Genomic DNA, 11,812 nt, shown 5'->3' on the forward strand with positions numbered 1-11,812 from the left:
TGATAATTTAAAGTAGAAGTCAGCCTATCCAGAATTCAAGACTGAAAGGGGTATTTCCCCAAGAGAGTTTCATAACTAAAAAGGTCCCTTTAGCAACTAATGCAATATTACCATTGTAAACAACATGATCTATGCAGTGGCATTTAAATTAAAATAACTCCAAGCTTTTGAGTCCACCCGATTACACTATCTTGCCTTCCTCCCATGTAGTCCATGGGGCAGCTGAGATTCAACTTTAACAAAGTGAGATAACATGAGTGGCACTTAGGGACATGGTTTAGCGACAACATGGCAGTGTTGGACTTGATGACCTTAAAGGTCTTTTCCAATGTAAATGATTCTGTGATTCCTGACTTAACTACAACTGGAGGATATTCAAAAGCCTGTAGTGTTAAAGAGTACTGTAAGTTCTGATCTTAGATTAAATTAGTAGGTTAGGAAACATTTGATTTTTTTAAAAAAGTGTGCATATTTCCTTGGAGATCACTGAGGTGATAAACATGGGTATCGTTATGGAACTATTGAATGTTGCACTGTGTTGTGTGCAATCTAAGTGAAAAGCTGTTGGCAGCAGTTTTCCCTTACTCTGATGTCTCTGTGTAGGTGCTCCTGGTTTTCCAGGCCTTCCTGGTCTTTCCACTCTCAGCGTGAAAGGAAGCAAAGGTGTCCGAGGGGCGGATGGAATTCCAGGGCCAAGGGGCCCAGCTGGTGACATTGGCCCTCCTGGTCCCAAAGTCAGTGAAAGGAATAGTGCTTCTTTCTTGCTGCATTGATAGTCTGCTCTTACCATGAAAAGATAATACCCATTAAAAAACCCTCCAAAATTTCTAAACAAACAACAAACCCAAACAAGCATCCCCTCCCACCCATTTTCACAAAAACACCTTGTAATAGAGGAAATAACAAAATGGATGTGAGAAGCAAGTTTATGGACTTAGGTGGATCAATAAGAATTGTTTTTCTAATTCCTGGTGTGTCATTTCCTTGGCTGGTCTGTATTACAGGATAATCTGAACAATCATATGACAATTTCTAACATGCTTAACAGAAGAGCAGATAGTTCTAGTTACAGCATATTCTGTGAACATAATGCCTTGATATTCTGAACAAAAATGAAATATATTACATTGTGTGAAGATGCTGCTCCTGTTTATTACTGATGTTCTCTGTTTTGCAGGGAATAGAAGGTCGATCGGGCTATCCTGGTGCTAGAGGGCACCCTGGATTTCTTGGATTCCCAGGTGTAAAAGGTATTCATATATTATGTACACTGTCATGTGTTTTGACATTTTAAACCAGACAGATATATCTTCAATCTTCTCTTTTAGGAGAAAAGGGTAATCAAGGACCCCCAGGACCACAAGGTGCAGAAGGGCCAAGGGGACCAAAGGGCCAGCAAGGTAAGCAACCCTTCTCCTTCCAATACCAGCTGACTTAGGTTGATTTATGTGGTTTGTTTGCTTTCTCTTATTGTAAAGCAATAGATCTTCATTATATTTTTGCTGCTAGGCCCACCTGGATTCCCTGGAAAAATGTTCTCCATCCCAGGAAGCAAGGGTCCTGCAGGACTGCCAGGAATCCCAGGAACACCAGGTGATCAAGGAATTCAAGGGATTCCTGGACTACAAGGTGAATTATATTTTTATCTCTATGCATGTCTGTGTGTGCTGCTTAGGAGAACATTTTGGTTTGGTGGAAAAACTTCTGCACAGAAATTTGACATGTCTTTAAAATCTCCACCATATTTAAAAATAGCTCTTTGTACCTTAATTGTGTTAAGACCTTAATATTTATAAGCCGTCGCATTCCCTCTGTCCTCCACCCTTGCAGTGAGTCAGTGAGTACATTCCTCAATGTAAGTCTAAGGAATATAACAGATGAAAACATTCCCCATTTTCATACAATCAGAACCATGCTCAGGATTTTTGTCGTTTGTGGGGAGGAGGGAATTACCACCTATGCTAAAAGTATTCTAGATGTGCTCCAGTGTGATTTTTTTTGTCTGTCCTAGTCTGGGGGTGGGAAGGAAAGGACAGGCTTCTCATTGGCACCAGAAGTGAAGCCTGTCACAGCTGTGAGGAAGGGGGAAGGAAGGAAAAGGTCGGGTGATGTGGATATGCCATGGGTATCTGGCCACCCTTCCCAATACCACTGCTTTGCACCCCAGGCAGGGAGCTCTTCAAGGGGGCAGGCCTCTGCTGAAGGCATTTTTCTGCAGACATTCAATATTTCCTTGTAATCTTCCTGATAGGAAAGATGATGACACTTGCACTATAGATAGTGTGAAAACTTAGTAAGTTCATGTTTTATTCTACCACAGCTAGGCTTATGCGGGGATTTTAACTTTATTCTTTACCAGTTATTAAAATCTAGAATAACTACTGCCATATGCCTCTGGAGTATTTTTTCTTGATTACAATTTAGGACCCAAAGGAGTAAAAGGACTACCAGGACGTTTTGGTCGTCCAGGGCATCCAGGATTGCCTGGTCCAAAAGGAGATAGGGGATTTCCAGGACAAAGAGGTACAGGAAAGCAGAATCTCTGTTTGACTGGTACTAAGTGAATTTACAGATAAATTATACTGCTGATTTCTTTAAATCCTTCCTCTTACATGTATTGAGATTCTGTAATTTACAGAATATTTACAGTAACTTTAGGGACATATGTAAACACATTCTTAGCTTTTAACAGGTGCATGTTCACAACTGAAATAATAATTTACAGAAATATGCCTTGGCTATGCTCTTCTGTTATTAATCACTTCTGTTTAGTCACTTGAAATCTGTAGGTACCAGGGTGCCTATATTACATCAAAATAGAATGAAATATTTTTATTTAGGCATCACAAAATAGTTTTATTTTAACCTTTTTTTGGTTAAAATGGCCATGGTTCTTTAAAATACCTCACTATGCCATAAAGCTATGCAGTGTAAAGCTGCCTGAGCTAAGTCTGAAGGAATTCCTACATCTGGAACATATATTACAAGTTTTTAAGTTGTATCTTGTTATTGGTATTTTTTCGGTTAGTTTCAAGCAGTTTCATGAATTTAAAAAAAATGAAAATTCAAACAAAATTATAATACTTCCCGACATATTTATTTCTCATCCACAGGACAACCTGGATTGATTGGCTTTCCAGGTCTGCAGGGGTTACCTGGATCACCCGGTACTACCACTGCTGGTCCAACAAGAAAAGGATTTATCTTTACCCGGCATAGTCAGACAACAAAGATTCCTTTGTGCCCACATGGGACATCCCAGATCTATGTCGGCTATTCACTGCTTTTTGTACAAGGAAACGAACGAGCACATGGACAAGATCTTGGTACTGTATTGGTAAAAAAATTCAGATTGTTTTCTTAGAGTCCAGTAATGCTAAGTTGTACTGAAGCCAAATTTACAGTAAGTGTCTGAGATAAACATTGGTTTCAACCATCTGTCTCCAGAGTGGCCTGGAGTCAATTCAGGAATCGTGGTTTAGAAGTCACCTTTCTTTCCTGCACTCCTATATTCCCTTGTTGATATCCCTAGAGTTTTTTGAGGAGGAATTCAGTTACTTATGGATAGATGTCTAGTATAAACCTTCACAACATTTGGGCTGACACAGGGCTGACAGTAGCACCACAGGATGTGAAGGAGAATCTTGTGGGTTTTGGAGCCGAAGTGGGATACTTTAGTGTGTGAATAATGTCAGCAGAAACTTTTGTTTAAGCAGACAAATCCCTGCTACTGTGTAAAGGGCTGATACCATTCAAGAAGATTGTATTATTTTAACAGATTTTGTTCTTAGCCCTTGTTTATTATATAGATATTTTTGTATAAGCCAGAAGCATTTTGCTTTAAGATCGTTTTACTGAACAGACTCTTCTTATACTTAACTGTATTAATTCTTCCTATAGTGGATTGGATGCCATCGTGTGTCTCTTCTGGTCACTGCACTAAATCTCCTACTGCCACAAACCTCTCCTCTTTTGTCTCCCAGGAACAGCTGGTAGCTGCTTGCAGAGGTTCAGCACCATGCCATTCTTGTTCTGCAGCACCAATGATGTTTGTAGCTTTGCTTCTCGCAATGACTACTCCTACTGGCTGTCCACTGCAGTGGTGATGCCACCAGACATGGCACCCATTTCTGGCAGGGCACTAGAGCCCCAGATAAGCAGGTAAAAGGATAAGAATTTTAGCTCTTCTGCCCCGGAACCACAGAGGCATCACAAATTGTTTTAAGTGGCAAATCTTAGGCTAGACCTGCCCGTCTCAGCCAGTACAAGCAGTGACTTCATCAGCCTGGTTTTTGATTACTCACCTAAGTCTTCACTCAAAGACTCAGTGAAACTTTCAAGAAAAGCTGGAATAAAGCTAGGGTCCCACCACAGGCCCTACTGCTGCAAAGCCAGCATAAGAAAATGGCACACTGTCCTACTGATTGCAGGGATTGTTTTCTTTAGACCTTATCATTATGGATATTAGAGACAGACTAAAATTAAATAAAGACAGCTTTGTTCTTTAGAATTATAGCACAAATAAAGTTCTGCTTTCAATTCTGGATGATGTATTTACTGTTGTTGGTGAAGAACATTGTAAACTGAGCTGAAGGTTCTCAGCTATGAAACACTGTTCTGCAAGAATGGCCCTTTCTAGTTGCTTGGAATAGCTAGGAAGGATGGAGAACAATGTAAGAGAAAAGTTTTAAAAGAATGAAAGACCTAGAGCAGCAAAATCCAAGGTGGGAAGGCAGGCATTGCACGCTTATCTGTCCTGCCCTACTCCGTTGTTGTAATCCAGTAGCTCAGCTTCAGTTTCCTCATTTAGGAAATAAATATTTCTTTTTCTAATCAGCAAATAAGGGTACAGAAGTACAGAATTTTGAACTAAACCAGAACAACACAAAATAGTGAGCATGTGAAAAAGGTAACATACTGATAGTTACTTTGTTAAAGGCAAAATTAAGAAGTTCAAATGTTCTGCAATTGCTTCCCATCTTAGAACAGTTTTAGTCTGGTGTTATTAGTAGAGATTGCAAAGCAATTGCAAGGTAAGGTATATGGGTTTCCTTCAATTTGCTTACTCCTCATTAAACAGACAAACCTGTGTGAGTGGTAGCATTTACAGCAAGGTATGCTATGCCATGAGGTAGCTACCATCCTAGAAGGCACAAGTTTGCTCTGCTCTCATGTTTTCCCTCTTGTTTGCACTGAATGTATGTACTTTCCTTCCCAGGTGTGTTGTCTGTGAAGGAGCTGCAATGGTAATAGCAGTTCACAGCCAAACAACTGTAGTTCCTGCATGTCCAGATGGCTGGATGTCTCTCTGGAAGGGCTTTTCTTTTGTCATGGTAAGGATATAACAACTTGAATTAGTAATTTTATGTCCTCTAATTTTCATTGGTGCTTTCAGCTGTTCATAACTCATTTGTTTCTTAATAACTGTTAAATCCTTTTAATTTTTTTGCCTCTGCCAAGAAGTAGAAAATAATTCTATTAATTCTTATTCAATTCCAAAAGCATAGAAACAGCTATTTTGATCTGTTCACAAAAATAGTGGCAGGAGGAAAAGCAGAAAAGATAAGTACTAAAGGATTTTAGTCTGACAAAAATAACTGCATGCATTCACTTTCATGTGTTATGCTAAGATCTAGGAAACAGGTTTGGGGAGTGGTGTGGTTAAACTGGTCCTGAACAGAAAAACGTAGAAATAAGTGACCAACTTCTACACCAGGAAGTTCTTTTAAAAATGAGATTTGGGGTTGAAGTGCACAGAAAGCTAAAATCAAAATAAATGCAGAACACTGACAGAAGACTGCCTCAGCAATTTGGACACCATAATTAGATATGGGTGAAGAAAGTTCATAATGGAAGTGCAAACTGAGAACTGCTTATGGGACTAACAGTGAATTTATAATAGGGGATGCAGCATTTCATCTTTGTCACCCAGGTTTGTGGGATGTCGTAGGGATTGAAAAATTAAGGTAGAAGAATTTAAAATCCCTCTCTTTTGCATAATGTAAAGTCCTTTTAGCTCTAGGGTGAAGTTTTCATTTCTCTTGCAATTTGGCCCCATGTAGTAATAATAATAAACTTGGAAAAGAATGAGAGAATTTTTTAGCATTTTGTTAAAACAATTTACTTGTTTCCAACATCAGCAAAATTAGATGGTATTTTCTAGCCAATTTTAAACTATTGTAAATTATTATAGAGCTACTTTGACAAGCATTTACCAACATCAGAGAAGGAAAATGCCTTTTCTGCTTTTTGTGTTTGGAGAAGTGATCAGTGCAACAAAAGATATGAAAACACACCCCCACCAATTTGGTTTATTTGTAATGTAGTTACTGTTGTACTCAACTGGACAGAAGCCAGCTTTCTAGGCTTTGAACTGGTTAGTTTCATGCATTTCATTGACCTGAAAAAGGCCTTTGCAGGGACTTAAGAAATGCCATAACTGCTTGGATTTTCAGAAGGCTTCTGTGCTTCTTTGTAAATTTTATCAAATGAATCTGCATTCAGTTTATTTTGTCTAAGATATACCACAGAGCATATGATATGTTTTAGAAAGAGGGGTTTTTTTTTGCTTGTAGTTTACTAAAAGCTGATGGGCAAGTTCTCATCAAAATGCTTTGGTGGTTGCAGTACACAAGTGCTGGCTCAGAAGCTTCTGGCCAAGCATTGGCATCTCCTGGATCTTGTCTGGAAGAATTTCGGGCCGTCCCATTCATAGAGTGCCATGGCAGGGGGACATGCAACTACTACACAAATTCCTACAGTTTCTGGTTGGCATCATTAAATCCAAGAAGAATGTTCAGGTAAACCGTACTTCCCTGCATCCCAGTGCCCGAGGACACAAATGCTCGCAAAACCTGTGGGGGTTTCCTTTGTAATTCCCTTCAGGTTAGGCACCCCTGTTTGTTAGGTGCAGAGTCATTTTGTAGCACATAGATGTTTGAGCCAAGAATTTAAAGGTTGTTGTCAGTAATTCCATATCCAAAGTCTCATTATCTCTCCCTGTTTATTAAAGAAAAAAATTGAATGTTTGGGTTTTTTCTTCTAGGAGACCTGTGCCACAGACTTTGAAAGCAGGACAACTAGAGAATATCATCAGTCGTTGTCAGGTCTGCATGAAGAGACCAATCTAACTGGTGGCCACTCTTCACAGAACATGAAACTGATTTATTACAAAGAATTGCCTAACTCTGAAGAGCTATAATTTATTGAAATCCTGCTGCATCTGGAAAGAAAATTATAAATTGCCAGGGCAGCACTGTGGTGAGGTAGGGCAAGAGTTTGACTTTTGTCTATGGCAAATGAGAAAGCACTTTGTTGGAGGAATCTTATAATGGCATCTGCAGGGGCATCTGCTGAACCTTGTCATTTCTGAGCTGCATCTTCACCATAAAACTACAGCATCACCAGATGTTTAATGAAAGATGTCAATGCTGCCTTGTGTCATGTGCTTTTCAAACAGCAAGACAAACTAAACGCTCCTGTATCAGCTTACCTATGTTCAGTGTTTTAAGCAGATATCATTTACGGTGACAGTCTGGCATTTAAGAGAGGTAGGGTTCAATAGGAAATATTTTCAGTGCACTTTCAGCTATATAATGATTCATTAAGAGTTGTTTTGGTTTGGTTTTCTTGTCTAATAAACAAGTATCTCCCCATGTACCTCACCCTTCCTCTGGCTGGCAAACAGGAATACAAAGGTTTTTGTATCACTGTGATGATAATGGTGCTTGACTGGCCAGAGAGGGAGCAACAGCAGGCACTGGGCAGGCAGGACGGTGGTGACAGCACTGGCTGTGTGCTCCAGAGTGACTGTGGCTAAGGGCTGACTGAAGAAAGTGTTGGGAAGTTTTCTTTAGATTCCATGGCTTTTGACATTGATCATGTGATCTTTGAGTTCTTCAAATTTGGCAGGATTGGGCCTCTATTATGATCACATGCTCTCTGAAGAATCACATGTCTCTCCTGAAGAAAATACTATTTACCAAGTAATTTGGGATTTTGTTAGAATTAACAATTACTGTATGGCTCAAGGGCTCCCATGGCATTATCAGGTTATCACAAACCCATCAGGATGTGATTCCCAACAAAATCTATAATACTTCCATTTTACAGTATTTCATATTTAAATGTTTATCACAAATTGTATTCTGTATTTAAATATTTAGCACACATATCTGCAAATGAAACCATTATTCCATCCAGATAAATGTATGCATCCAGAATTTTTAAAAACACTGATATTTAAATTGTACCATCTAAGCACTGATTATATACAAGAGAATCCAACTGTAAATGAACATAAATACTTGAAAAGCACTTTCATTTGCTCATATAAATTATATTAAATTGTAGCTCTGAGTTTTTTTTTTAATATTTATAACATTGCACTTGCAAGGCTATTTAAAATTGTAATGTTGACATTTAAAATGTTAATATTTTTTAATACTTGCACAATTTATCAGAATTTCAGTATTTAGTGAAGAAGCCTAATTCATCTGAATAGTTCTGTAAATGCACCATTTTAAATGTAGGGTCTAGCAATTCAGTGAAATAACCAGGATTTCTCATTTAGATGGTTTTTTTTTAAGCCAGTGAAATTTTATATTGTTTCTGTTAAAATACTTGCATCATGTTTGTCAGACTGTTTGAATTTTCAGTGTTAACCTAACTAAGAAATGGTTTTGTCTGTGTTCCATGCCAGTTTCTTATGATGGACCTAACATGAAGATACCATTTATATGAACTGAATGGATACTTTAAAATTATTGTTTGCTTGAACAGTCATTGTAATTCTGTTTGCAAAGTATAATTGTGAATTTACAGGGTTTAATGAAGAATCTCTTTGCAGATGCACTACTGGTAAGAAGGTATTAATGTCGTTAATATTTAGTCTTTCATTTGAATCAAGCCTGGGATTGAGACTATCTTCCTTAAAACCATCACATACTAGACTTTTCCATAAACTCTGAAGTTTGCTTTAAGTACTCAAAGACCACACCTGTTGCTTGATAGGTTGTTGGGGTGCTGGAGTTTGGTTGTTTTTTTTTTTTTTTTCCCATTAATGCTCATTGCAGTCATCCAAAGATAGAACTGATGACTGTGGAGACTTCCATATAAAACTAGCTAGTAAAATGCACATGTGAGTACCTGAGGCTGAAGTCTGCTGGAAATGTGTCCAGTAGAGAATAATGTGTAAGGAGAAGGAAATGGATTGTGGCTTTGAAGTCCAAAGGTAAGTTACAGAGAATTATGTCTCATAGTATAGCATATAACTGGAAGTTATGCCTTGTTCCTAGTTTTGGATTCTGCTGCTCACTTTTTTTGTGGCCTTCAAAAGTTACTAAAGAAGGATGCTGGTAAATAGATCTAGATTTTGAGTGCTCAAAATGAGTCTTTCTTTCAAAAGCATGAAATACAACTGCAGGGACACATGTTTGTCAAGCCTGGCATAATACAAGCTAGACACTGGAAATCAAAGAAAAACTTGGGAAAAGTTGATGTTGACTTCTCACGGCAGCTGCAGATCATTTTCCTTCCCTACTGCTAATGGTTGTTGTGAGGATTAGTTAACTGCTGTCTGTAAATGCTTTGGGAGCCTTAACTGGAAAGTGCTGATGAGGTGCAAGCTGTTAATATATTGTACTGAAAGAATGGATGCATGAGAAATTGGGAATAACGAGCAAATAATGGGGGCTGTATTCTGCTAAATACAGCCAAATAAAGATATTTTGACTAAATAAAAGACCCATTTGCATGTTGGCTTTTTTCCCCTTTCCAGTACTAATGCTCTTGTCCACTACCTGGGCATACAAAAAAAAAAGGGTTATCCGATTAAAACAGAGGGTAGAGTTTGTCTTAAGAAAGACACTTGCTCCCTCTGACCTGGACCACACAAGTTTAGGACTTGAGTGTAAATACCCAAGCTGGGTCTGTGCATACCAGCTTTCTTCCTACATAGGATGCTGTGATAAGCTGGGTTTTTTCTTCTTATCAGCTGGTTCAGGGCTGTTGTGGATTCAGTAGAAGAATTTACATTGCTAACTGATAATTTATATTGCCAACACACTGATGGTTAGGTTGTTGCTCAGTAGTGTTTACTCTAAGTCAAGGACTTTTCAGTGTCCCGTGGTCTGCCAGTGAGGAGAGGCACAGAAATGTGGGAGGAAGCATGGCTGGGACAGGTGCCCTGAAGTGGCAATTCCATGCCATAGAACATCATGACAGTATATGGACTGGGGAAATTACCTGCAAAGAGGAGGCCGATGGTGGATCAGGAACCAGCTTGGCATTGGGCAGCAATTGTGTTGTCATCACTTGTCTTACCTGGGTTTTATCTCCTTCTCTCCTCCTTTTTATCACATTTAGTAGTAGTAGTATCATTTTTATTACTATTTTGTTTCAATTGTAAAACTATTATTACCTCAACATGAGTTCTATTTTATTTTCTTGATTCTCCTCCCGTTCCATGGTGAGGTGGGATGTGGGGAGTGAGTGGTTCTGTGGTGCTTGGTACAATCAGAGTGTGCAGAAAGAAAAAGGCACAACTAAAATTATTATCAAGAGTTCAGCATGAAAATAAAGAAGACAAACCAGCAGAACTGTGTTGTATGCAACATGCTTAAGGATGGCCTTTTAAATCACTGCTCTGAAAATCAAGGATATCTGCAGCGAAATCTTCAAACTGTCAAAGAAAGTTAATTGTGCAAGCACCTGTACACAATGCAAAATATGGAAAGAACAACCTGAGAGGGGATGGGATAGAGCCTGATACAATTCTTTTTGAGTTGGGACAGAAGACGAGGCAGGGCAGTTGTCAAGTGGCTTGTCTGTGACCACTGAATTTATTAACAGTCATATATTCAGTGAACAAAAACAGTCACAAAACTGATCTCAACATACAGTTACATATGGGGAATCACAGGAGAGGAGCCAAATTTCTAGTGTGCTTGAAGAACAAGTTTTTAGACAGTAATTGCTTTGGGGATTTATTGTTTGTTTTTATTTTAAGGACTAAATCCTTTTGATAATTTATAAAATGTTAAAGAATAGGTAAAATTAAGGACTCTGCATACAGAATGATGAGGCTTGCCTGGTAAGATGTGCTTGGGACAGCTCATGTTTCAAGGCAGCTAAATATAAGAGCAAATGTAAGATCTTAAGGCAACTACTGTATCATTCTCAATGTTAGACAACTTCGATTTAGTAGGAGATCGTATTTCTGACCACTTGCCTATGTAAAGCAGTGCTGTTGATATTTGTGAAGAGCTGAATTAGCAAGTTGCAAGCCCTTGATCAGTACATGCTTCTGTGGTGGAACTGCTACACTTTCTGACCTCCAAAACATTGTAATCATAAATCCAAAGATAGGGAAAGTTCTGAGCCTGCTTCTTTTTCAAAAGTACCTCATAGACATAACAGCATCTTTCATTATATTCTCCTGTGTGGAGTTGAAAATTTGATTCACGCCATGAAGCAGCAGCTGCTCCTGGTTCTCCGATAATCAGTTCCAGGAAGGGTCAGCTAATGGTGCCCTTGGAAGGTTTGAGCTCTGCTGAGTGTCAGCGGGGCACAAAAGGTACGGCTGTCACCCGCGTTTGGCGACAACAGCTCCGTGGCGGTAACGGGGCGGCGATGGCTGTGGCCGGGCAGGGCCCCAGGAGCTCAGAGCTGGCCGCAGGCAGGGCTGGGCGAGCGGCGGGGCTGCCCTGGAGCAGCGCTCAGGGCCCGGCGGCCTGCACTGCTCTGGCTCCTGCCCGTGCCACAGCTCAGCGCACACCCGAACACAGGGGCCAGGCACTGGGCACACGGCACC

At 39.5% G+C, this 11,812-nt stretch overlaps 1 protein-coding gene across 1 annotated transcript in view; it reads left to right on the forward strand.

The window, feature by feature from the left end:
• Positions 1–9,736, forward strand: part of COL4A3 (collagen type IV alpha 3 chain) — a 57,141-nt gene extending 47,405 nt beyond the window's left edge. Inside the window, exons 44-53 of the mRNA XM_059855988.1 lie at positions 604–734; positions 1,178–1,250; positions 1,329–1,400; positions 1,510–1,629; positions 2,425–2,523; positions 3,114–3,326; positions 3,984–4,161; positions 5,219–5,333; positions 6,628–6,800; positions 7,046–9,736. Of these exons, the coding sequence (XP_059711971.1) occupies positions 604–734; positions 1,178–1,250; positions 1,329–1,400; positions 1,510–1,629; positions 2,425–2,523; positions 3,114–3,326; positions 3,984–4,161; positions 5,219–5,333; positions 6,628–6,800; positions 7,046–7,130 (1,259 nt within the window). The 3' untranslated portion in view covers positions 7,131–9,736. The remainder of the gene's footprint in view (positions 1–603; positions 735–1,177; positions 1,251–1,328; positions 1,401–1,509; positions 1,630–2,424; positions 2,524–3,113; positions 3,327–3,983; positions 4,162–5,218; positions 5,334–6,627; positions 6,801–7,045) is intronic.
• The last annotated feature ends 2,076 nt before the right edge of the window (positions 9,737–11,812 follow it).

This window comes from Haemorhous mexicanus, chromosome 10 (genome assembly GCF_027477595.1).
Source record: "Haemorhous mexicanus isolate bHaeMex1 chromosome 10, bHaeMex1.pri, whole genome shotgun sequence".
Lineage (NCBI taxonomy): Eukaryota > Metazoa > Chordata > Aves > Passeriformes > Fringillidae > Haemorhous > Haemorhous mexicanus.